Genomic DNA, 25954 nt, shown 5'->3' with positions numbered 1-25954 from the left:
AGTTACGGGGATTTTGCCGTTTGCGTTAGTCAAAATATGCGGTCCACTCATGGGTTTGATATTTATTTCCAAGTGTTGTTGTTTACTTTAGTAACAAAGTTAATCACTTACTTTACTCTTTTGCTTGGATAAATAAGTTAAATATCTTAATCACCATTGACTCCAAATTTTAATGACTGACTATTACTTGGATAATCTTCTTTTTTGAACCAATATTATTCAATTACTTTTTTTTTCTTTCTCAAAAAAAAGAAAAAGAAAGAAGAGAAACTACTAACAGTCTAACAACCTAGCTTTTGTGTTTTTTTTTTTCGTATGAAACTAACACCTAGCTTAAGTATTTGGTGATTGAAAGTTGAGTTTTTTTTGTAAGCATCTAAAATTTACTGGGGTAAAAACGCAAAAATTCCTTCAAATGCAACCAAAAAGAAATAAAAGAGAGACAACAATATCAACCTTTGATTTTATAGTAGTGCTGTGCAAATATATGCTCCCATCTAATCTAACTAAAAACATCAATCCGACTCTCTCTACAGTAACATTGTATAATTGATCGAATATAAGAGAGAGGATCGGAGTTTGCATTTACATAATGATCAAATCAGTGTCGTCGTAGCTTTTCTTGATCCATCATAAGCGAATCCTTATATCTTGTACTGTTGTGGCGACATTTTACAAAATATGTTCTAACTACAGTGCCTCCGTTTCAAGCAGGAAGAGGGAGCGCTAGACTCGTAATACAAAGCCATCCTTCCACATTGCAAACATGAGCTTTTCATTATGATGTAAATAACATTTGTTTTTTTTTTTTTGTAATTAAGGTTGAGCAATAAACTTTGCAACAACAAAAAACACTTAAACAAATATCACATCAATGAGATAGACAGTGAAATATATATATACTTGTATACCCACTTATCCTAGATAAAATAAATAACTTAGTAAAGTAACTCAAAATTAACTTCATTAATAAACAACATAAAAAGTAAGAAATACTGTTATGATTGATTCTCCTATTTGGCACCACACATTTTCAAGGTTCTTATACATATAATCATAATGTAAATCAGGATAGACCGATAGAGAATCTATATGGATTTTTGTTTTTGAAGAAAAATCTTTAAGCTCCCATACTCCCATGTTGAATTTCCATATAGACCAGTGACCACCCCTTTTGGTGTTTTGTTTTTTTCTCTAGACTCTATAGAATGTCATTTGTCGTCCGTTTGTGCAATTATACATTTCAATATGCATGATGTTCATGTATTGAGGCGTCGCCATGCAATCACGCAAGATTATATCATCAAACCGTACGAAAATGTACATTAATAGATTTCAATATGCATGAAGTGCATGCGTATGTGTATATGTTTTTAATACAAAATAAAAGCATTTTTGGTGACACAGAACTTTTTAATATGTCTTGCAAACGTTCTCCCAAAAACGTCTATAGAATTTTTCTAACCCAACGATATTTTTGCATAATAATCATGAATGCAAAGAAAACTATTTTTGGAGAATGTATATGCCTTCCTTATTTTTGGAAAATTAGTTCCTTCTACTTCCCAATAGATCATGGTCCGATCCGACCCATTTACCAATTGTTATGCGGCCCATCATAATAAGAAAGGTTGCATGCAACAACTTGCAAGGGGTCCAAAGACCAGCCACATACGCAGACACGCGCAGAAGTCCAAGACGACATAAACAAAAGTGTATATTCGATTCAACCAACACCTGGCAATATGTTAAATCCGACACATTTCCGGTTCCTACATACATACATTAACCAAACATATGCTTAATGAATATATCAACCCACGAAAATAACGCATCAAACACACGAACATGGTCGATCATTCACAAACTACACTAAATATACTGCTTAAAACACATATCACGTTGATTTTTTTTGGCCCCATTAGCACATGCTACAACATGCCTAAGACATATATTAGCTCCTCTCCTCATAAACAAATACTATCAAGAAATTCATGTTATATAACTCAAAACACTACCTTAATTGTGGTAGGAAAAAAAAAAAAACACTACCTTAATTGTGACGTTATTACCAAAGCAATGGACTTGTCACAGGCTTTTCTCCAACCACGTGGAAGAGATAGACAAGTTTTGTTGTTTGTAAATATATAATTAATAAAAAGAGCCTCCAGCTCCAATGAGAAAGAAACAGTGTAATTCATTCTATATTGTATTTATCCGATCCCTAAAATTAAGATTCTTCTGACAAACCTATCTTCTTTAAGGGGTTATGAAGTGATCCCCGACCCCGAGGGAGAGAAGGTGACCCTCAATAGCCAGTTAACCGGAGCAACGGGTTCACCACAATGTACACAAGAGTGACCGTCAATAGCCGGTTTCCATCAACTGCCTCATCTCAACTCTCAACCCATTGTTGTTTGTGTGGTCATTAAAAACTTTTTTTATTTTTTTTTATTTTTTATTTTATATTTTATGAGAATTATTTATAAAAAAATAAAAAAGGGGTTTTTCTGTTTTGCGATGGGGCTTTTCACGTCTTCTTCCTTCTTTCTTTTCTAAGGACAACGACCGATTCTCTTACCGCACCCAACCAAACCAAAAAAAAAAAAAAACAACTCGAGAAGAATTCTTCATTTCTTAAAATCTCGAGTTTGTGTATAGATCGAATTCTTCTTTTTCTCTTTTGTACATTTTGTTTTTGCTTTCCATACACGTTAAAAAAAAAAGAAGAAAAAGAGTTAAAGCGGGTATGGAAGGGTTTTAGATTGCGTGATCTGTAATTGTAAAGTGGTTTTGGATCGTGATCAAGAAACTGGTGCTTGATAGGTGCGTTTTTTTTTTTAATCGCAATTGATTTGTGCTCTTACCGATCTGTAAAATTCTTGGGGTTTTTGGGTCAATTCCGTTGATTTTTAATTTTTATTTTTAATCATTGACTTTGCTGATCCGGATTTCAAATTTCCGCTAAATTCTTTGGCGGGTCGTCAGAAATTTGTATTCGAGATCTGATCGGTAGCATCGTCTTGATTGGAGTTTGTAAGCAGCTTCTGGCATTTTCTTTCTTCAGTTACCCACTTATGATTTTGCATTTCCGTGATCCATTTCTTGGTTTTAAGCTTTTCATTGATCAAACCCCTGTGTTGATATCTGATCTATATTGGTTTACTGATGATTCTTTTGTTTAAATTTGCTGCTTTGTGTTGTGTGATTGTTGATCTGTAGTCCTGAAACTGTCTAATGGCTTCTCCATACATTGTACATGTGTGCTTCGAGTTATATTGATCTCATCAGGCTCAGTCTAGCTACTGATGATCTGATCTGAAAGTTACCTTTGCGCTAATTAAATGTGTGTGTGTGTGTTTACCAGTGATATGCATATTTGAGAGATGGTGTTCAAGAGGAAGTTGGATTGCTTATCCGTTGGCTTTGATTTTCCCAATATTCCCAGGGCTCCTCGTTCATGCCGGGTATATTATATTATCATTGTGATCCATTCTGGATCTGTTAGCTCAATTTCATGAACTGCCTTCTTAGGACACTTGGTTGTTTTTTTCAGAGGAAGGTCCTAAACAAGAGGAGTGATGATGATGATGTTGATGCTCAGATCTGTGCTATTGACTTACTCGCTTTGGCTGGAAAGTTGCTACAGGAAAGCGAGAGTTCCTCAGCGTCTTCCAATGCATTTGAAGGGAATAACCGCGATCATTTCGGTAAAGAAATTAAACAAGAGCAAGATGTTAAATGCAAGCCTATCAATTCTGAATCTTCTGACCAAGGAAACTCCGTGTCAAGGCCCACATATGACAACTCTACTGACAAGTGTGTGGTGAACAGTTTTTCATTTCCGGATAATGACGGCGATTTGGAGCGAACTCCAATGTCTGATTACAAAAAGACTCATGGTTTGACGGCTGTAGGGTGTGAAAACAAGGATGTGAATTGTGACTTTTACGTTAACTCTGGAGGCATCACTGGGGAGACAGGTGGTGTAAATGTGAATACTGGGTTTAAACAAGGAGAAGCAACCGATCGCTTGGGAGATGGAGGCTTAATCACTAATACGTGCAACTTAGAGGATGCAACTGCTTTAGGTGTGCAGTTTCCAAAATTAGTCTGTGTGGGTGGTGATCTAAAATTGCCATCTACCATGGATATGACCCCTAATGGTTCCTTTGCTAGACATGGGAACCATACTAACTTAGGTAGAAAAGATGATGATGAAAAATTTTATAGTTATCTTAAGCTTAGCAATAAATTTAAGTCGTATAGGTCTCCAACAATTCGAAGAATAAGAAAGTCACTGTCGTCCAAATACTGGAAGCAAATTCCCAAAGATTTTGGATACAGCAGAGCTGGTAAGTATCTATGAATATTTTTTCATTATTTTTTTTGTTGTTGTTGTGGTTCACCCGGTTCTTACTTTGATCATGAATCTCTAGATGTGGGTGTAAAGACTCTTTATCGCAAAAGAAAATCATGTTATGGATACAACGCATGGCAGCGTGAGATCAATTATAAGAGGAGAAGATCACCTGACAGAAGCTCGGTCGTAACTTCTGATGGAGGACTCAGTAGTGGAAGTGTTTCCAAGTTACCAGAGAAGGGAGATACAGGTGGTTATTGTAGTCTATCTCAAAACTCTTCAGTAATCTTATCTTAGCTGTTGTGGTCCTCTCAAAGGGCTCCCTTGGCACTTGACCGGATGGTATATGGTACTGAGACATTTATCCGGAGCCGGGATATTGTGGTTCTCATGTATTTTAATCTTTGGTGCAGTAAAGCTAAGCATTAAGTCCTTTAGGATTCCAGAGCTTTTTATTGATGTTCCAGAAACTGCAACAGTAGGATCACTAAAGGTACATGCCAATATGTTTTTTCTTTTGTTCCTTCACATATGGTTGATTCTCTTGAGTGGACATTTGACGTGTTAGCATATAACCGTTTTGATCTTTGACCCTTTTGGTTCCAGAGGACCGTGATGGAGGCTGTCAGTGTTTTACTCAGTGGAGGAATACGTGTTGGGGTATTATTGCATGGGAAGAAGGTCAGAGATGACAGGAAAACTCTCTCGCAGACTGGGATATCATGTGATGAAAATCTAGACAACCTTGGGTTCACCTTGGAGCCTGGCCCCAGCAAAGTTCCCCTACCTTTGTGTTCCGAAGATCCTGCTGAGCCAACCGACCCTACAAATATGTCTGAACGGTACTAAGAAATTCGCTATCATATCCTTGTGCTGCTTTAGTTGAATATCACTGGTCTTCATTCTTCTTGAAGATTCCTAAGCAAAAGCAGTTCTGAATGATCATCCCAGGTCTGCGGCTTCTCCCATGTTAGATTCTGGAATTCCCCATGCAGATGACGTGATCAATTCAGGAAATATTGTGGACAATAACCTCGAGATAGTTCCATATCAGTGTGACATATCTGCCGATGAACCTTTATCAGATTCAAAAGCGCTTGTTCCGCTTCCAGCCTTGGAAGTTAAGGCACTTGCCATAGTTCCGTTGAACCAGAAACCTAAGCGTACTGAGCTTGCCCAGCGCAGAACCAGGAGACCCTTCTCTGTGACAGAGGTAGAAGCTCTTGTACAAGCAGTGGAGGAACTCGGGACTGGAAGGTATATAACTAGTTCGGCCATAACTCGTGTGGTTTGGTCGTGGGTTAATGTCAAAATTCAAAAGCTAATGGTCGATATATCTCATCACACAGGTGGCGTGATGTGAAATTGCGTGCTTTCGAGAATGCAGATCATCGGACTTACGTGGACCTGAAGGTAACATATTAAACACAAACATGTAGTCTGGAACATATAGCATCCCTCAGTAAGCATAATGTTCCAAGAACATGTGAATCTGCAGGACAAATGGAAGACGCTGGTTCACACAGCCAGTATATCACCGCAGCAACGAAGAGGAGAGCCGGTGCCACAAGAACTCCTAGACAGAGTCTTGAGAGCATACGGGTATTGGTCGCAGCACCAAGGAAAACATCAAGCGAGAGGAGCATCCAAAGATCCAGACATGACCAGAGGTAGAGCTCTTGAATCAGGTGTTTCTGTGTAAAAAAAGGAGGTACGCATTGGTGGGTTGGTGTACAGAAGCAAACAAACAACAATAATGGAAAACTCAATTTCTGCAAAGATTAATTGTCTCTATTTCTCGTTTTTTCTCTTCAATACACTTTTTTTTTCCTCCTGTATTCGCCTTTCGGCATCTGTAAATGACTCCAACTGGGATGAGATTTGTCCCTAACCAACTTTTTTCTTTCACATTGATTATGTTGTGTAATATTATCGGTTCATAAAAGGGACCTTGTAATTTTAGACATTCTTTTATTGTTCAATCTTTATTGACAAGTCAGCGTTCTTCTTCATTATTTTAGTTTATTTTCAGCTCAAGGAAGAAGTGAGAAATATTGCGACGGATGTGAATAACCTAAAGTTGAAAGATATATAATATTTGCTCTAAGACTAGGAAATATAATACAATGGAGTGTTTCTTCTTGGTGAAAGACTAACTAAGTTGATGTGTTTATTTCTTCACAAATTCAAAGACCTTCTCTAAAGTTTTAGAACCTTCTACCAATGTTAGTTACTCTACTTTCCTACAATGTTGAACCGTCCAAGTGTAGAACTGGAAACGGTTCCAACTCCGAGCCCACATCCCAAATTCAAGCCATCCTCTTGTAATTTCCACCTACTTCCCGATTCCAAGACCCATACTGCATCAAAGACCAGACACTTGTTGAACCTGACCTGGCATCTTGACATCCTTTATGCTCAAAACTTATTTCCCATCTCCTGCAACTGCAAAGTACAGACCTCAGATTAGCGAAATTTTAAAGAAAAAACAACTATATAAGCAAGGAGGCTAACTCCAAAAGAGCTGGGAGGTTTTTTTGTTAGTGTACCGGATAAATGTAAATATAATCTTCTAAGGCTTATGACGATTGGCCTGATTCCATTGCTCCAGTAGACTAGTAACACCTTCCTCAAGCGTAGCCTTCTTGTCTTCTCTGAAGTTCCACAGCTCTGAAGAAATGTACCTTCCACTCGGATTATACTCGTTTATCTCTAGCAATGCGTTAGCCACTGCTTGGTACGCATTATCCCCCAGTTCATTCTTCAGGGTTCTTAACTTCTCGTCCTCCTCATCTATTACTTCCTGAAAAAGATATCAACATCTTCAGAGTTCTTTATGTCAAACACCAATCCATAAAACTAAGTCCAAAATGCATATAACCACATCTGCATATGCAGCTGGCAGTTGCACGCATGCACATGAATGCAGGTCTTCTGCCAATAACACTTGGATATTATCTAGGATGGAAGATTAGAAATCGATTTAGATTAGTGATATACAGGAGAAGCAATACCACTACAGTTTCTTCAGTCTCAAGCTTTATCCGTTTAAATGGATGCCAATCTGGGTCCTTAAGATATCCCTCCCAGAGCTGGATAACATCAACTGCCCATTCCTCCAGATCTTCTTGACAATATTTTAGTTTCATTGCTTCCATAAACGGTTTGGTATCAAGCTCCCCCATTCTCCTAACACCAATATGCGAGCTCGTCTCTCTTAAATTCTATAAATACAATCAATTTAAGAAAAGATCAATGAGTGATTTTCTGTTATTAATGCATCCAATCAATCACTCTAGCCTACCATGTCCACTATACTCTGAGTTTATAATAATGTAAACTCACTATATGCAAGGAGTCACCTAGCTCCTCTATGAGACTGGTCAGTTCAAAGAAAAACTGTTGGGGTATAATAGATCTACTTACGCTTATCAATGCTCTACGAGCTTCTTGAAGCTCATCATTGCTCTTCCGCTCTTGTACAACAAGATCTTGATTAAATTTATTTAAGTGTTCAAGCTCTTCTTCCTGCTCACTAAGGTCTCTGAGGAATGTCTCCACTTTGTTGAGAATTTCAGAACCACCGTCCAATTCCGTGTGTCTCATCAGGCCCAGCTCTCCTTTCAGTTGCTCGACTTCCAATTCAAGCTCCTGTTTCTGATCAAGCTCTCTTTCTAGTGCATCAATTCTCTTATGAAGCTTTTCCGTTTGCATCTAATGTTAAAAACACGGGAGGACCCTGTCACATAAAGTAAAAGAGCCAACCTTTTTAAAGAAGGAAGCATTCCCAGACCTTGTGATCTACAGCCAAATTTTGCACTTTCTCTCTGGTTCTTTGTTGTTCCACAGCAGCTAGTTGAGCGTAACTACATATAGCAGCATTCTGATGATAATGACATTGAAAAAAATTTAGAAGAAGAAAAGGCAGTCCAGAAATTACTTTAAGAAATGAGCATTTTAGAAAATACCTGTTCAAACTCTTTTGCCAATATTTTCCTCTGTGTTTCATTCTCAGACTCACGTTTCGCCAACTCCAGTTCTTTAATTTCAAGCTTTTTTATCTGAGACTCCAGCTGCGCCTTTTGCTTTTCATGATCAGCAAAGATTCTATTGAAGTGATCAGTCGATTTTTGTTGTCTTCCCATCAGATCTTCAGAAATGTAAAACGCATATAAACACAATCTATAGAATTATGAACATGGTGATGCAACCATACTTTCTTAAGGGGATATAAATTCATGAAGCTAGTAGGAAAAGCTCACCTTCAGTGTAACCACGGAGAATCTTTTCTTTTTCTTCAGTCTCATACTTAAGTTTAATTGAATCCTTTGAATATTTTTCCTCTAACTTCTTCAACCGACTTTGTTTGGTCTCAGCCATTACGTTAAGAGACTGCAGAAGCTTTTGGTCTTTCCTGGCCTCTTCATCTGCAAACATAGAAATACTTTTGAGGTCACCCCTCTTCCGCAACTTTTCTCCTAAATAGTTAGCCCTATAGTAATCATCAGCATTAGCAAGCCATGCATAAAGGCTCGAGTCAGTAGCACCACAAAGCCAATCCTTTTTCCCATGGCCATCTGCTTCGTAAGCCTTCTTGAACACCAAAGCATCATTAAGTCCGTTCCAGTCTCTATTAAATTCGACAATTCCGGTTCCTGAATGACCAAAACGGTCCCACACGGTACGAACTCTAATTGGGTTGAATCCTCTTCGGATTAATTCTACCTTAAGTTTTGGTCCACTCTCTCCAGTACAAAGCAGACCATCTTGTGTCACTGTGGGAATATTGACCAAAATTCCTATCCCAGCCACAGTCACAACTTCCGTTAGTAGAGGCTAAAATATATCTACATGTAGTGATAATGACATAGAAGATGGGGGTGCCATTACCTTTCCAAGGCCAGACAAGTTTCTCGAACTGATCATCATAAACAGGAAGAGTAACAACGCCTGGTTGTTCAGCAGGAGTGGATGCTGCTCTGGCTTGTAAGCGCTTGGAGACTCTAGTTGAAGCGTAATGAGCAAGATCCTTAAGAAGGTATTTGGCAAGAGCACGGTGGCATGCCTTCTCAGTCAAACTTCGTTTCTTGGAATTGCTATTAGCAACTCCAGAAGCATGCTGAAGGATGTCAATATAGAGACCAACCTTCTTCTTGTTGTCGGGGCAATAAGGACACAGGAAAGTACGGTAGGAGACTTTGACCTCGAGCTTTCCACTCTTGAGATTTTTGTAAAAACTCTTTTCAAAATCGCTCAATCCGTCCTTCATCACCGCCTCATAGCGCTGTTTTACATCTAAGCGCTGCATAATCTAAGTACATTGTAAGTCTTACAAACTTGGATTTAAGATTAAAAATCAAACTGATAACAAACACAAGTCAAGCATGTAAACCATTAGCGATACTAAGTCTATATGATTCAGCTTGATTAAGATAGACCCCGAAAAATACAGTTTAATCACTCATCGTCTCTAAAACTCATCTCTATTAAGTTCTCAATGGAGACATGCATGTCTGATTTATGGAGACATTATGGATGAACAATGGTGGGATCTAATGTTTCCCTAGTGTTCACCAATCGAACTTACGAAAATGGTGAAACTGATCGGGGGAAAAAGGCAGCAATAAACAGAAAAACTGGGAAAAAGGAAACGATGAATGTAAAAAAGCAAAATGGGTAGAGAGGCATTAAGAACTGTACCTGCGAAATCGGGTGGTGGTGGAGAGAAGGAGAAGAAGAGAGATAGGCTCGAAAACACTTCAGCTGGTTCTGGAGATCATACTAGGTAGGATATTTTGTGGGAAATCCACTTATTTAGTCTTCGATTTCTTCTCTTTTTCCTAAATTGGTGTTTCCATTTCCGAGGGAGAGATATAGATACAGCCAAAAAAAAAAAAAAGGGAAATTGGAGAGATTTATTACCTCTATTCCAAACACCTCTGTTTGTTTTCCACGCGCCATGTTCGCGCATGAAGTCAAGGGTTTTGTGAACCGGACAAAAATAATCTGATTTGCTGGTTTTCCGGTTCGGTTTATCGCTGCCTTTTGCGATTGAGAGAATTGTCATTGACAAATGAGAGAGAGACAAAGCTATTCTGTTTTTTGAACGAGTCAATTGCTTTGTAAACGAATTTACCATTTTCCTTTCCTTTTTCTTATAGAATTGATTCCAACCATTCGTAGTTCCATGTTTTGTCGGAAATTATTGAGATTCCAGTTTCCTATTTATTCAATACCTAAAACAATAAAACATTCGAAAGCATCAAAGAAAAAAAGCATTCCCTGCAAAATTATAGTATATCTTATCTTGTTTTGGTTGACCGGTTACTGAATAACTAGACATGAAGAAGATCGTTCCTTTGATGCTCATTGCCTTGGTCATACTGTTATCAGCTCCCATCAAAATTGCTGGTGATAAAGTGATGGCCCAATGCATTGATGAGATTGGCTATTGCTTAAGTGCCATTCATAAAAATACCAAATTGCCGGGTTACTGTTGTGGGAAACTTGTAAAGCCACAACCATGTGCATGTAAGTATTTTACTCAGAACCCTGTGCTACTCCCCAAAGTTCTCAGAGCTTGCCGTGTTCCTCATCCTAAGTGTTAAATAATCCTATCTAGCAAATTATAATATAGATACATAGCATACTTATCATATTTTGATCTGGATTTGTAATATCTACTGATTTGTATCGTAATCTAAATTTTTACTTGGTTTTATGTATCCCTGATTTCTTCTATTTATTTGGCATGTAATAATGACTCTCGAGATCTCTATGAATGTATTAAAGTTTCTATTTTGTTTGTTCCATTCATGACTGTAATCAAAATTCACTATAAACAAAAACACACACACACACACACATACATAGAAATAGAACAATTGTCTTTTCCAGATGGAGACCATGACCATACGTACTAAAAATTATGATTTTACAACGGGAAGAGATATCGAAACTCGTATTCGTGAGGCCTCACTTCTACCAACTTTTTCAATTGAGATTCGGTACCTTTCTTGTTCAACCACTCCATCGCTGTCTCCTTGAGCTGTAAGGAACGCTGGACTGGTGGTAATTGGCTGCATATCCATTCAATCAATGAACCTTCATCTTCAGCGAAATCCTGCAGACGCTTATGTAAGAAACGTGGAATCATGATCTTTTTTCTTCCAGAGATACCGATCGATGCTTCTAGATACTCTGTTCTAGCTTTGATTAGTTCATTCACAACATCTTCTGCTGTATATACTCTTAACTGCATGCATCAAATATATATATAGGTGAATTGGTGACGAACAAAGATGCTTTTGTTACTTGTTAGCAATACTTATCAAATTTGAAGGGATCAGGTGAACTTACAGCAGGTGAGGACCAATCTCCACGACAAAGCACGAACATCAGGTTCGGTTCTACGCATCGGAATCCATACCGTTGCTGTATCCTCGCTTCACTTTCACCAGTTGAGACCTTTTGGTTTCGGAGGAAATAGCAAAAGGAATCATTTTAAAGAAAGAACAAAAAAAGGAATCATTTTAAAGATTGGTTATTACAACTCCACAGGATTATGATATGAACAAATATAGTATGTGTGAGTTCTTACAGATTCCCTAGGTTCGCATGGACTCTGCAAGATCCAGTCTTCAATATCTAGAGTAGACAGTTGCATGCCTCCCACGTCAATTGTTGCCTAACAACAACACAAGTCAAATTAACTAATTTTTGAAGTATGAAAACTTTTAAATGTTTCTTGTTATGTATTATTTATCATGTTACCAAAACACAATAAGCAAATATGGTCAATTTGATTAACCAGTTTTGAAGTATGATAAAATTTTAAAATGTTTCTCGTTATGTATTATATACCATTTTGAGAATGGTCAGTAGTTTCTCCTTTGATGAAGGTAGTCCGTGTTCCAGAAATCCCTGCAAACAAACGAAGCTTTTAATTCCGAAGTCTTAGCTTTCTTTCAACTAAAGATATGGAGTGAGTTTTTTGGTGTTACATTCATGACGCAGGCGTTGTAAGTATTGATCCAGAATGCCATCTTTTTCTTGTGGTTCAGGAAACTCAAATCTACTTTGCTCAACTTCTCCTTCAAAACCCTACGTACATGCATGTGTGTTTATATTATACAGAGATTATATTGTAATCTCACAGATAATTAATAAGTATATTGATATTTAAGTACCTCAAATTGACAAGAGAAGTGGAGCAATCGGATAAACGGCTAACATCAATGGAGGTGCGAGTGATGTGGATGAAGTTCTTATACTCTCCTATGTCTCTAAGAGAAGTCCCCATCACAGCTCCATAAGGATCAAGATTTGAAGCGTTATGGTCATACACCGATTTGCGTTTGAAAGAAGCGTTCCTGAGGTGTGTGAGGCTCAGCTTCGAAACGGTTTTTGACCCTTCTCGTTCCCGCGATGACCTGTTGAGTTCTAAATAGATTCCCATCAAGCACTTCACCAGATCCTCCGATACTACATTTGCTGTCGTCTCTTGCACATTCTTTTTCTCTTGCGTTCTTGATGTTCCATCAGAAAAAGTCGAAGAGTGGATTCTTGATGAGAACTCCATGGCTGATCCAATTGACGCATGAGCACGAGGACTGTTCATTTGAATATCCTTTACAACACGATGGTCTTCATAACTCTGGGACTTGGACCTGTGCTTTAGATCCTCAGATCTCATCTTGATAATGTTATTGTCAGCGTCGCAAGGAAGATGATTCTGCCTTTGTAGTAGTCTTTTAGGATTCATCATCCTCTCTTCTTCTCCTTCATCAATACTGGCTTCAAGTTCTTCATTCTCTTTTTTCTCACTATACACATCAAGTTTCAGGTCTTGAATTCGTTTCTCAAGACAGAGTATCTCTGCCTCAACAGTCGCAAGCTCCTCTATTAGCTCTTGAACCTACACAAACTTATAAAATCAAGTTTCTTTCATATTATTCAATTTTTTCCATTATATATTGTGTTTTCTTCTATAATTAACACTACATAAGAGGACTTGCCTGAGGAGGAAGAAGCAGTAAAGAGAGACGAGGCTGAGACATGACGGGGCCACGGTGCATGTCACGTAGAGCCTTGTTTAATGCCTGTTCGTCCTCTAGCTCTCCTTGCATTTTCATCACTTCTTTTTGAAGAGTTCGCTTTTGCTTCTTCTTTATCAAATCATTCTTCTCTTCTTCGCTCTTATGCTCCTTCAGTTTTGATGTCTACAACAAAACCGATCATAACATATGTATTATTACATTAAGCAGATCCATTTCAAAGTCACTCGCCAGCGAATGGAGTAAGCTAGTTATCCATATCCTTTTATGCATAATTTAGGTTCATCTCTTTGTTGAGTTTGACTTACTTGATGTTGGAGGAGATGAGGGTGACGACGATGATGATCAAGAAGAGACGCAACGCTAACTCCATTTTGATCTTTGGTTTCGTCTTCCACAAGTAAGTCTTCCAGCTTCATTGTTGTGTTGTCTGGAGTCTAGAGAAACGAATTAAAAGCAAATTTGGTTAAGCATTATTACAAGATGGAAGATAAATGTGTTTAGGAAGATAAACAACAGTCGTGCGTGCCTGCAACCAAGTCTTGTTGTTGTTGATTCACCCTATTGGTTTGTGTTTTTCTTTTTTTTTTAAGGATTAGGAGAAAGTCGTCACGACGTGAAAGCCATGAACACAAAAAAAAGAGTTTGATTCTCAGGTTAGAGATGAACTATTTTAATTTTAATAATAAAAGCCTTTTTTACCTTATTCTTTAAGTATAACATTGCTTTACCATCTCTGTTTGACTACCTATAAAAGTTTGATGATGGTGTGTGATTAGATTTTAGTCTTTGCTTCTTATAAACACAAGAGCTAATCGTTGACAAACAAACTAAAGAAGACACAGGAGCTACCAATTAGAATAAAAAATATTTTGAAATCAACAATTTCGGTTTTGGTATGAGCTCGGTTAAAATAACCGGTCCAACCGAAACCTATTAAAATATCGTTACTACTTACTCTACAAATCCATTTTAGTTTCCCGCTATACTGAAATTGGACTTGCCGCCGAATTAGAAAGCCGCAAGACAACTCTCACTCTTCTGTGTATGTCTCTCTTGGTTTGGGGGAATCTTGGGTGTTCGAGGATTTCATTTGCTTTCCGTTCGTAGAAGATCGATCTCTATCGATCTGATCTTGAAGGAATCACCCATAATCTAACCAGGTAAACTCGATCTCGTATCAGAGATAACTAGGGATTGTCTCTTTACTGTGTCATCAGACATTGCGATTTTTTTTATCGTGGGATCACTATATGTTTTGAATTATACCCTTTTTGTTTCTAATTTTATGATGCTACTGAAACTGATATGCGCTTGCCAAAACAAAAATTTAAAGGAGTAATTTTCGTGTAGACAAGGTGTTTGATTAAATGTCTCTACGAAGCATAACTTTTCTACCTCTTCTTTCGATTACTGAGACTTGCTAGGTTTTGTTCCCTCCGATTATTTTGAACTTTCTCAGGTTTGTCTGAACATGTTCTTCAGATTTGAGATGGTTTTGCATTTTGTCTCTGTTTTGACCAGAGTTTTTCTGCCTCTATACCTCCTGGTGTATTATATACCACACGTAAATAATAGTATATAGCCGTTTCTTTTTCTAATTAGGTTTGGAGTCTGAGATTTCTTGAGATACGTCTATGGCTGGCCAAACTGATCCTCATATCTCACTATTTTCTCCACAAGAGGTCCTTCTCCTCTTCACTTGTATGCGTTTCTTTGCAAACTGTCTGCATTGGTATAATTTGTTATCTGTTCATACCAGATTGAGTTTATGGCCGAGGACGAATTGGTGGAGATTGTTCCCAATATGAACATGGAGCAACTCAATTTTATCAGTGTAATAATCTCTCCTGATATATACAATCCTGAAATCACTGCTATGGAAACCTTTTTGTTAATCATGCGATTGATATGTGAACCGATGACAGGGTGATTTTGGTCGGTTCATTCCTCAGATTCCTACAAAGGTGCCTCTGTGGCTTGCAGTGGCACTGAAGAGAAGAGGAAAATGCACCTTCCGGCCTCCAGGGTGGATGTCTGTTGGTAAGACAAAAACAAGTTGCACATTTAGCAGATGAAACTGCAAATTTTTTTTTTAAGGAGAATTAAATGCTCAAGGGTTAACTACTGATGTTGCTTCTTCGATTGTGAACCAGACAATTTGACTCAGATCTTGGAAGCAGAACGGGAATCTCAGTCGACATTTCAGGCATTACCATTTAGTTACGTGGAAATTGCCAGACTACTTATTGACCAGTAGGTTCTTCGACTCTTCTTCCCCCTTGCATTTATAACATCTGAAGGTGCTGATGAGTATTTTAAAATCTCACTCTTGGCAGCGCACGTGATGATATTCCAGACATGTTTATGGTAATGTCATACATCTGCTGGGATTTGTCTTCCATTCTAACCATGTGTTTTGAATCTAAGAAGCGTTTACAGCTGTTCATGAATTTTGTATAGGTGAGATCCCTGGTTGAGGACATCAGAGATGTGCGGCTTCACAAACTAGAGACTAACTTGGGATCATTTCAAGGTACATCAGCAGTAAAGGTAATTGTTTTTTATTGCTTCTTCTTGACGCTACCTTTTCCTCATTACCTCTCTAGAGTGATTCCAATAATAACAGTATCCTTAATTTGAGAATGTAGATCTCTAATGTATCAGCAATGGAAGTGAACATAGTTCGCCCGTTTGTGAGAAGAGCCTTAGAAGCATTTTATAAGCATGATAAGCCTGAGGCTGATGTAGACAGAGATACTAGAAGTAGCAGACAACAGCGTGAAGCCAATAATGAACCAAGGGTAAGGCTCTTCACACTCCTCACTCATTTTTTGTTTTCTCTGCTTTTTAAAGACAAATACAAACCGCAACACATGTTTTACAGAGACCTCTAAGGCAACGCTAGAGAGCTTCTTCCTACGTCATTGCCTAAGTGAGAACCAGTCAGGTATCTTCTGTGCCAATGTTGGTCGAGCTCCAAAACCATCAACATGTATTGGTATTCTAATATATGCCTTGTTTCTCCTGTGCACTGGTACCTACTCTTTTGGTATTAAGCATCTTTGGGCTTACAAATTCTAAAATAAATTTGGATTCTGGTGCGACTAAATGTTCATTTTAATGAAGATGGATTCCAAATAAATATTTGGTACGTGGGATAAACAAATGTCAAATAATATTGATTAACACCACGTCTGCAGACTGCAAATACGAGTCCAGTGTTTTTTTATGTAATAGAGCACAAAAGGTTGAAACATACGAACTCATAATTCATAAAAACCACCTAGTTTAATAAGATCATCTACTAATTATGACAAAATGAAATATTCTTATGTTGAAAACTTCAAATGTGGAGTCAAAGGTTTTATACTAAAACAGTAAACATACTGATGATAACAAAGACACGCAATCATATTATGAAGCGTTGATATAAGTTTTTTAAGATTCATAATGAACGTAGACGCCTTTTCGTCCTTATTATCCATCGCAAACTGGAACAACGCTTCTCTGTTTCTTCATGCTACAATCAAGTGATACGTCCCTCGTCACGTTGATCTCAGTCTTCTCTACCCCGACCAATTCCGATGTCCGTCACCGACAAGGATCTCTCCGCCGCTTCATCCTCTTCTCCTCCGGCGATTCCGGTCAAGGTCATTCCTCTCCAGCATCCCGACTTCACGACTTCTGATCCTTGTTGTCCCTCCATTCCTTTCCAAGGTTACTTTTCCCAATGGACGGCGATGATCAAGCGTATGACTTTCTTCGACTGGATCGATAATGTGTTTCCTTGCTTCCTTTGGATTCGAACTTACCAGTGGCATCAATACTTTAAGCTCGATCTTATGGCTGGTATCACCGTCGGTATCATGCTTGTTCCCCAGGTAATTTTCTTTTTCTGCATTCTCTGTCGCTTCCTGTATCAACTGTTCTTTGGAATAACTTTTTTTGTTTTTAATGGATTTGAGCAGGCAATGTCGTATGCAAGGTTAGCTGGGCTTCAACCAATCTATGGTCTATGTGAGTTCATTGTGATACAGACCCTTTTTATGAATTCATCATTCTGAAACTAAGCTATTTCCACTTTTGCTTTTAGTTATTAATCTTGTTTGGTGCAGACTCCTCATTTGTTCCGGTATTTGTGTATGCTTTATTCGGCTCATCCCGTCAGCTTGCAGTTGGACCTGTAGCATTAGTTTCCCTTCTCGTCTCTAATGCCTTGAGTGGTATTGTTGATCCTTCTGAAGATTTATACACTGAGCTTGCCATTTTGTTGGCTTTTCTGGTTGGAATGTTTGAGTGCATCATGGGATTCCTGAGGTAATTTTAGTCTTTCTATAGCTTATTTGTGCAAAAAAAGTCCTGCATTTATTATAGTGTTAGCAGTCGTTCGTTTGTGTTTTCAACTCAGGCTTGGATGGCTTATTCGTTTCATAAGTCACTCAGTCATATCTGGATTTACAACTGCTTCAGCTGTTGTGATTGGCTTATCCCAACTGAAATACTTCCTGGGATATAGCGTTTCCCGGAGCAGCAAGATTGTGCCTATAATTGAGAGCATAATTGCTGGAGCTGATCAGGTGAAACTTTGCCTGAGCTGACATTTTGTTACTCTGTTCCTTTTCTCTATGTCCTTAGGATGGTATGTATCAGTATGATCTAAACTGTTATTTTGGTTTTTCGCCTTTCTTAATCTTACTAGAGTTTTTGGTCTACAGATTCATTTTGGGGTTGCAATTCTTTGTGGTTCAACATACATCTAATTGCATAACTTTATCTGGTTTTTTGTTTTGCAGTTTAAGTGGCCGCCTTTCTTGTTGGGATCAACCATTCTGGTGATCCTTTTAGTAATGAAGCATGTGGTATGAGCCTCTTTTCCGGCGTTATCAGGATAGTTCGTGCTCTCCCTTACTTTTAGTATGCTAAGGCACTGTATTCCACTGCAGGGGAAAGCAAAGAAAGAACTTCAGTTCGTACGAGCAGCAGGACCTCTCACAGGGCTTGCTCTTGGTACAGCCATTGCAAAAGTCTTCCATCCACCTTCCATCTCGCTGGTCAGATTGCTAAAGAAATAAATATTGTTATATTGTTGTGTTTGCAGTAACTGCAAAGTTTCTAGGATTTCTCAGGTGGGAGATGTACCTCAGGGACTTCCAACGTTTTCCTTCCCAAAAAGTTTTGATCATGCAAAATTATTGCTTCCAACAGCGGCTCTTATTACTGGTGTTGCCATCTTGGTAAGACATTATCGTCATTAACTTCATCCTTGTCGACTTATGCTAAGTGCAGCTGAACCTAATCATGTGAATCTGTAAATGGAAGGATATGGCTTAAGACATGGAGTAATCTGACTTCTTGAGAAGCAGAAGAACGAGGTTTAGCTGCAGTTTTCACATGTTTCGTGTTTCCTGATGTGCTAGTTTGATTTTTTTTTATCCAGGAATCTGTTGGCATTGCGAAAGCACTAGCTGCAAAAAATGGATACGAGCTGGATCCAAATTCAGAGGTATTAACCCCTATAGAATAAAGAAAATTAAGTGCTGGCCCAATTGATTCCTTAAAAGTTGTTATACTTGTTTCTTTTTTTTCTCAAAATTTCATGGTCGTTGAGAGTTCTAACTGTTTCTCCCATGACTTGACAGTTGTTTGGTCTTGGTGTTTCAAATATATTTGGGTCATTATTTTCTGCATATCCGACTACAGGTATGTTTATCTTAACTCTTGAGATGAGCAAAGCCATAACTACTGAATGTAATGTGTGTGTTTCCTATTGAAAAATTCAAAAGAAAAATGAAAACCTAAGCTTCTTAGTTATAGCTTAAATTTGATGTATCTGTTAATGCTATGTATCATATAGGATCCTTTTCTAGGTCGGCTGTGAATAGCGAAAGTGAAGCTAAGACTGGCTTATCAGGCCTTATAACAGGAACTATCATTGGCTGTTCTCTATTGTTCTTGACCCCAATGTTTAAATATATACCACAGGTAAGTCTGTGTTGAAAATTTCTACTTCTACTGTCTTGGGCTCTTTACTTCTACTTCACAAAATTTCTTAAAAAAATCTGAAACTCTGGAAAATTCTGAAACTGAAATCTGGCTTCAAATTCCTTCCTGTCTCTCAAATTTTCAGTGTGCTTTAGCAGCAATAGTGATATCTGCTGTTAGTGGCTTGGTAAGTTCAAGTCAACCCACCAATAATATGGCATATGTACTACTACCGTTGGTTATTGGTGAATAAATATTTACATTTACTGTTTCTGGATGGTTTACCATATTAGGTGGACTATGAAGGGGCAATATTTCTGTGGCGTGTGGACAAGAGAGATTTTACTCTCTGGACCATCACTAGCACCACCACTTTGTTCTTTGGAATAGAGATTGGGGTCCTCATTGGTGTGAGTATGTTTAGATTCAACTAACTTTATTTCTTCAGCCCTTTGTTATATAAATGAGTGATGATGTTGAAAAGTAAGATAATCTATACGATTGCTCTCTAAGGACTCACAGACTTACAATGCCTGGAATTTTCAGATTGGTTTTTCACTTGCATTTGTTATCCACGAGTCTGCAAACCCTCATATCGGTAAAATGAGTTTACGTCCTGGCCTAGTATTCAATGTTTTGTTTTCTTAGAATGGCTTTTAACTCATCTTCTTGATTACATTCCATTACATATGCTTTGGCAGCTGTCCTGGGGCGTCTTCCAGGGACCACTGTGTACAGAAACATAAAGCAGTATCCGGAAGCATACACTTACAACGGGATTGTGATTGTTCGAATTGATGCTCCCATATACTTTGCCAACATAAGCTACATCAAGGACAGGTGAAATTGACACTTGGTTCCTGACTTGCCTTGTGTTATGTTCCACATTAAGAGCAAATACGACAACACTGCGTTTCAATTGCAGGTTACGAGAACATGAAGTAGCTATTGATAAACACACAAACAAGGGGCCAGATGCGGAGAGGATATACTTTGTCATCCTGGAAATGTCTCGTAAGTCCAACATTTCTGATTCAGGTGTAGAACCTTACATAGGTGCTTAATCGATAATTGTTTTGGATGTAACGCAGCTGTCACATACATAGACTCAAGCGCAGTAGAAACATTAAAAGATTTGCACAAGGAGTACAAAACAAGGGCCATTCAGGTGCGAACCAGATATCATCATTCTTAATATAGTTCTTGTTCCTAATTTGGAAACACCTAGATGATTGTGTTTTATTTCCAATGGAGCAGCTAGCGATTTCAAACCCCAACAAAGAGGTTCTGTTGACTCTGGCAAGATCAGGCATAGTGGAGCTAATTGGCAAAGAATGGTTCTTCGTGAGAGTACATGATGCAGTCCAAGTTTGTCTTCATTACGTGGAGACACCCACAAATATTGAAGAAAGCAGCAATTCAAGCGTATGGAGAAGGAGTGGCGAGAAAAACTCATCATCCTACGCTGAAGTTAAACCCGACACTAATCTCGTTTTGAAGGAACCATTGTTGTTGTCCAGAGAGAAATAAGACATTCAGCACTCCCATTCTTTTCACAACATAATGTATTGTATGTAATTTTATGTATCAAATAAAACATTCACTTTGGTATAGAAAAAATATGATTCTCATTCCTCTGTTTTTAAGCCGTAAGTATGTTTTGTCTGATCCATGGAAAACCACAATGAAAATTGAAAGCCATAAGAACACATTGATGTTAAAATCAAGCCGTATGATAATCAAATAAACCTAGTCTGGACACGAAACTTCTAATACGACCACCATAGCTTGCAACTAGAATTGCGAACAATATCAACGTAGCTAAAAAATAGAATTGAAAATGCATCAGCCGCCTTAGGGCTTGGGTTGAGCTCTGTCGTTACCAAGAAGATGCTGCTGACTACCAGAACCTTGAGATCGCAATCTGGCGTCGAGTTCGTGACTTAGCCTCGCCAACGTATCATACGCAGCCTCCAACTCCTCCGGATTCATTGATTCGAATTGCTTAGCATCTTCCCACCAAAACCTCTGAGTTTGAGACGAAGAGGCATCATCCTCTTCCTCTTCCTCTTCCTCTTCATTCTCGGAATCCTCCTCTGCGTCATCCGCTGGTGCTGGGTCGGAAGAGTTATCCTCGAGGAAAGTTTTAACAACGCCATTGACAGAAGGGTAGCCGAAGGAGTCCATAGATTCGGAAGGAGGACGGGTAAGGAAGATGGCGATTTTGGTGGAGGGAACGTCGGAGACAAGTTTTGCTGCTTCACGGAAGAGATCGTCACGTAGTTCTGCGAAATCGACTGATCCTGATTCAGATGTTTCCTTGTTCTCTACCTTCTCCATGTGAACCGTCGTCTTCTGCCTCTTGGTATCTCCTCCTTCCATTGTACTACTTACGTTTCGAATTTTCGATTCCCACACTGTCCATTCATTGATTGATTTATTATATAAGAGAGATGATTATGCCACTAACCGACTTTAAGCGGAAAACAAAACCAATCCAAAATCGGCAATGCTCCATCATCCATCCACGTGGACGGTTGACATTATCTTCGTGACTGAACCGAACTCGATTAAATTAAAATTTATACCTTTTGATTATAAATCCCATAACAAAAAAAAGGTTTAAAAATTCATGAGATTATTAACAAAATCTGTTGAAATATATAATCTATGAAATATGATTGACGTAATGATGATTACTAAAATCTATACTTTTAAAAAGAAAAAGAAAAATACCCAAAAGCAAATTCTAACTGAACTTGGATCAGTCGTCGTCTAACGAATCAAACCAATGCAACAAGCCAACAAGTAACTGGTTTTGATCATTGTACGCATAGTCTGTGCTACTGATAAATTATTTCGTAGAAACTAGCAAGTATAATTAATTAAGAGTACTTTTAATCACTGTTTCTAGCTAGTTGAAAACACCAATCCAACTCCATATGTCAAAAGGGATAAAATGATTATGTGTTGTGAAACATGAATACTGTATAAATTAAGAAAAGCACGACTTCATTGATAGATCTCAACAGATAATCTATCTATTCCGGATATTGACGGGAGTAAGAAAAGTATAGATTGCTCTTTGGATAACACAGGTTTCTAGAATATAGACAGCAAATCAAATTGAATATATTATACCTAAGTCATTCATAATTATATTACAACTTGGTCAATAATAAGTAGGTACGTAACAAATAATTAAATCATTCACTATTGGAGGTGGTTCAAGTTGTCTTTGCATGTGCATGAAATTACAAGCCGTGGCCTGATCAGACTTGTTGGTTATAATTGTTGGAAGGAGGGACATAAAGTGTTTGTAGCTAGCTTGAAGGAAGGTTGTTTCATCTTGATATAATTTTGTAGGATGATCACTTAATGCATGTGAAACTGCCTCGTTTTGGTTCTTCGTTATTTCATTAACTAGGAATAATTAAAAGTCAAATTAGTAGCATATTGCAGTTTTTTCCATGCTCTATTATTTTACCCGAAAGTGACTGCAACGCAGCCCACTAGTACTGATATATATATATGGAGATTAGAGACTCGGTCAACGTACTTAACGTGTAAGTGTTGTTACATATATAAATGGAAAGAGATTAGATTAGCACGTAGTTAGCCGTATATATAAGAAGAGCTGCACGCAGGTTTCGTCGAGATTTTGGATTTTTCATGGTTTGTAAACACGACACGTACTTTGGATAAAACATTAGAATAGCAAGAGATAGAGATAAAGTCATGTGTCATGATGAATTGAATGGGATATTAAACATTTCCACGATTTGGTCTCTAGTCATTATAACATTAACGGGCTGATAGCCTAATTAATACTATACGTTACTTTGTGCAATTCATTATGTATATCGAAGCGACGAAGTCTCTATATATTTTTGGATTAAAGATGATAGAGTGAACCAGCCGCTCATATTCATAATCAACTAAAGTTTTTTTTTTTAATCAACCAATTAACTAAAGTTAAACTTTTCGTTTTTGTCAACGTTCATTTTCATTCATAGTTAAATATTAAGACACGTCTATTTCCTTGTCTCCACGTTATACGTAGTTTTTGACTATTCTTGCACCTCTTGCTATCTATATCTGCCTTTAAACCAAACCAAACCCTGAGTCTGAGTGTGTGTGTGGATTATAAGTACAGATCTCAGATCATCGGTTAGTCCGCAACTCCAGTGCTATTAATGTGTTTTCGGACGGCTCAAACTCCCACGTACTCGATTATTGATGTGTGTTAGTAGTATCATATATATAAAAACGTAATTTATTTGGATTGTTCCACTTATCTAAAGAACATGCAAAAATTCAAAAAGAGTGAACTTCCTATATAGCTTTTGGTCTTCTAAAATTGGTAATCTTTTCTACCAGATTTAGTACAAATTTTTCAGCATAGAAAAGTCATCATCATTTACTTGTAGCTATAAACATTCCCAAAAACAAATCAACATTTAACAACATGTTGGCGGCAAAGGAAAATAATTATATAAAGAAACAAACCTACCAAATACTATTTTGTTGCCCATAGCCATACTCCACGGAGTATAAACTATGAGAGAAAAATAGAAATTTGATGTGATTTATTAATATAACACACATACATTGAATTTTGTGTACCACTATATATATACATGCCTACAAAAACTCTCATTAAACTTTTGAGCAAAACATGAAGACTAATATTTTTCTCTTTCTGATCATATGCTCACTCATCTTATCATTTTCCACAGCCGAGCAATGTGGTCGTCAAGCCGGAGGAGCACTCTGCCCCAACGGTCTATGCTGCAGCGAGTTCGGATGGTGCGGTAACACTGAACCTTATTGTAAGGTGCCTGGCTGCCAAAGCCAGTGCACTCCCGGCGGTACTCCTCCTGGCCCCACCGGCGATCTTTCGGGCATCATTTCAAGATCTCAGTTCGAAGATATGCTTAAGCATAGGAACGCCGCTGCCTGTCTTGCAAAAGGTTTCTATACTTACGACGCCTTTATCAGCGCTGCTAAGTCCTTCCCTGGCTTCGGCACCACCGGAGACATAGCCGCAAGAAAGAAGGAGGTCGCCGCCTTCTTCGGCCAGACGTCCCACGAAACCACAGGTAATATATATACTGATTAAAAGTTTAAGACATATATTGTTTCAAAGCACAATTGCTAGCTATTTTTCGGTGTTTATATTATAGTCAAACCTCAGAATTTGTATTTTTTGTTTGTTTTGTTTTGTCTAGAAAGAGTTTTGGATCCAAGTTGACATACAACAAACTAGAAAACTATAGGTTTTAATTCAAAAATTAATATATTTGAAAGAAAGAAAAAAAACCAAATGAAAACGCTAAATGTAAATAAAAATGTTTTGGTGTTAGAACAGATGTTTGCGTTTACGATTAAAACATTATATAAATTATAGAAAACTATGGATTCATCTAGAAAAGATCTACACATAAACACAAATAAACAACCAAGTAACTTAATTACGAATATTCCAATTTCCAAATAATAAACTTAAATAATGCAAGTGTGATTTATTGATGAAACGGATGGTTTACATGGGCAGGTGGGTGGCCTACAGCACCGGACGGACCATATGCATGGGGCTACTGTTTCAAGCAAGAACGGGATCCTCCTTCAAACTACTGTGAACCGAGTGCCGCATGGCCATGCGCACGAGACAAACGCTACTACGGACGAGGACCGATGCAGCTGACGTGGAACTACAATTACGGTCAATGCGGGAGAGCTATAGGAGTTGACTTACTCAACAACCCTGACCTCGTAGCCAACGACGCAGTGATCGCTTTCAAAGCTGCGATCTGGTTCTGGATGACTGCTCAGCCTCCCAAACCGTCATGCCACGCAGTTATCGCCGGCCAATGGCAGCCGTCAGATGCGGACCGTGCCGCCGGGAGATTACCCGGTTATGGAGTGATTACGAACATCATCAACGGTGGATTGGAGTGCGGACGTGGTCAAGACGGGAGAGTCGCGGATCGTATAGGGTTTTATCAGAGGTACTGTAACATATTTGGGGTAAACCCTGGTGGTAATCTTGATTGTTACAACCAGAGGTCCTTTATTAACGGCCTCCTAGACGCTGCTATATGATTAATGATATAATGGTGCAAGCTTTGTATCCAATACGAATAAATATCATAGAAATAAAACTCTTTCCAAGAAGTTACTCATTTAACATGATGTTGTTGCAATCGTGTTTACGTGTGGGCCTTTAAATGGGCTCTGCTAGATGAGATTGCATTGCCAAAAGGTGTATCTATAGGGTATGAATGCTTCGATTACAAGCAAAGGTGTTTGACGATTTCTGTGCGGACTGTGCCGACACGTTTCGTATAACGTGCCGCTATCTCCACTCTTCAGCATCAATTTTTTCGAATGTAAAAGCTACTAGTTGGTATGACTTAACCACCGATTGAGGCCGAATCAAACCAATCTAAGACTCCAGTCAATACTCTTTTCTTACATATGTTTCAATGGTCCTCCAATCAAATTACTGCTTTTTCTATTACAGTAGTGAAAAAATATTTTCACAGAG

The 25954-nt window shown here is 38.2% G+C and overlaps 7 protein-coding genes across 10 annotated transcripts; 4 read left to right on the top strand and 3 right to left on the bottom strand.

Annotated features, from left to right (window-relative positions):
- Positions 1-2563: 2563 nt before the first annotated feature.
- LOC17892645 (telomere repeat-binding protein 3) lies at positions 2564-6375 on the top strand. Of its 2 annotated transcripts, none has more exons than XM_006297113.2 (9): positions 2564-2826; positions 3368-3467; positions 3557-4355; positions 4440-4613; positions 4777-4856; positions 4970-5205; positions 5315-5620; positions 5713-5776; positions 5862-6375. In XM_006297113.2, exons 2-9 carry the CDS (start codon positions 3387-3389, stop codon positions 6063-6065), a joined length of 1944 nt encoding a protein of 647 aa, XP_006297175.1. In that variant the 5' UTR covers positions 2564-2826; positions 3368-3386; the 3' UTR covers positions 6066-6375. The 2 variants fall into 2 exon arrangements, with proteins under 2 accessions (XP_006297175.1, XP_023641147.1); XM_023785379.1 differs by lacking the exon at positions 2564-2826 and adding an exon at positions 2898-3036.
- Positions 6376-6433: 58 nt separating this feature from the next.
- Positions 6434-10243, bottom strand: LOC17891919 (factor of DNA methylation 3). Of its 2 annotated transcripts, none has more exons than XM_006297126.2 (9): positions 10064-10243; positions 9254-9665; positions 8626-9162; positions 8332-8513; positions 8157-8246; positions 7790-8077; positions 7378-7587; positions 6913-7166; positions 6434-6808 (listed from the first exon to the last, which is right to left on the bottom strand). In XM_006297126.2, the coding sequence occupies exons 2-8, from the start codon at positions 9630-9632 to the stop codon at positions 6936-6938; spliced, it is 1917 nt and encodes a 638-aa protein (XP_006297188.1). In that variant the 5' UTR covers positions 9633-9665; positions 10064-10243; the 3' UTR covers positions 6434-6808; positions 6913-6935. The 2 variants fall into 2 exon arrangements, with proteins under 2 accessions (XP_006297188.1, XP_023641146.1); XM_023785378.1 differs by having other exon boundaries at positions 9254-9674; positions 10064-10242.
- An 884-nt stretch (positions 10244-11127) lies between these two features.
- Positions 11128-13838, bottom strand: LOC17892002. Its single transcript, XM_023786710.1, has 8 exons — positions 13728-13838; positions 13381-13584; positions 12553-13280; positions 12367-12466; positions 12227-12286; positions 11964-12050; positions 11723-11830; positions 11128-11618 (listed from the first exon to the last, which is right to left on the bottom strand). The coding sequence occupies exons 1-8, from the start codon at positions 13836-13838 to the stop codon at positions 11298-11300; spliced, it is 1719 nt and encodes a 572-aa protein (XP_023642478.1). The 3' UTR covers positions 11128-11297.
- Positions 13839-14407: 569 nt separating this feature from the next.
- On the top strand, positions 14408-16564 carry LOC17891289 (DNA replication complex GINS protein PSF2). Of its 2 annotated transcripts, none has more exons than XM_023786507.1 (9): positions 14408-14582; positions 15025-15104; positions 15182-15256; positions 15375-15462; positions 15576-15675; positions 15759-15789; positions 15883-15972; positions 16071-16223; positions 16307-16564. In XM_023786507.1, the coding sequence occupies exons 2-9, from the start codon at positions 15057-15059 to the stop codon at positions 16325-16327; spliced, it is 606 nt and encodes a 201-aa protein (XP_023642275.1). In that variant the 5' UTR covers positions 14408-14582; positions 15025-15056; the 3' UTR covers positions 16328-16564. The 2 variants fall into 2 exon arrangements, with proteins under 2 accessions (XP_023642275.1, XP_006298543.1); XM_006298481.2 differs by having other exon boundaries at positions 14409-14582; positions 15348-15462.
- Positions 16565-16864: 300 nt separating this feature from the next.
- On the top strand, positions 16865-21035 carry LOC17890622 (probable sulfate transporter 4.2). The gene is made up of 17 exons (XM_006299038.2): positions 16865-17303; positions 17391-17439; positions 17538-17739; positions 17831-17999; positions 18216-18281; positions 18366-18473; positions 18549-18656; positions 18860-18925; positions 19062-19122; positions 19277-19404; positions 19550-19591; positions 19698-19814; positions 19951-20002; positions 20106-20244; positions 20330-20418; positions 20496-20572; positions 20662-21035. Exons 1-17 carry the CDS (start codon positions 17007-17009, stop codon positions 20932-20934), a joined length of 2043 nt encoding a protein of 680 aa, XP_006299100.1. The 5' UTR covers positions 16865-17006; the 3' UTR covers positions 20935-21035.
- On the bottom strand, positions 21016-21805 carry LOC17893975. The gene has a single exon (XM_006296564.2). The coding sequence runs from the start codon at positions 21784-21786 to the stop codon at positions 21259-21261; it is 528 nt and encodes a 175-aa protein (XP_006296626.1). The 5' UTR covers positions 21787-21805; the 3' UTR covers positions 21016-21258.
- Positions 21806-24035: 2230 nt separating this feature from the next.
- On the top strand, positions 24036-25594 carry LOC17890892 (basic endochitinase B). Its single transcript, XM_006298076.2, has 2 exons — positions 24036-24506; positions 24962-25594. Exons 1-2 carry the CDS (start codon positions 24083-24085, stop codon positions 25507-25509), a joined length of 972 nt encoding a protein of 323 aa, XP_006298138.1. The 5' UTR covers positions 24036-24082; the 3' UTR covers positions 25510-25594.
- Positions 25595-25954: the final 360 nt, after the last annotated feature.

The sequence above is a fragment of the Capsella rubella genome, unplaced genomic scaffold (genome assembly GCF_000375325.1).
Source record: "Capsella rubella cultivar Monte Gargano unplaced genomic scaffold, Caprub1_0 scaffold_3, whole genome shotgun sequence".
NCBI classification, from domain to species: domain Eukaryota; kingdom Viridiplantae; phylum Streptophyta; class Magnoliopsida; order Brassicales; family Brassicaceae; genus Capsella; species Capsella rubella.
The sequence above is the reverse complement of the archived record's forward strand: the minus strand, read 5'-3'. Positions and strand labels throughout refer to the sequence as shown.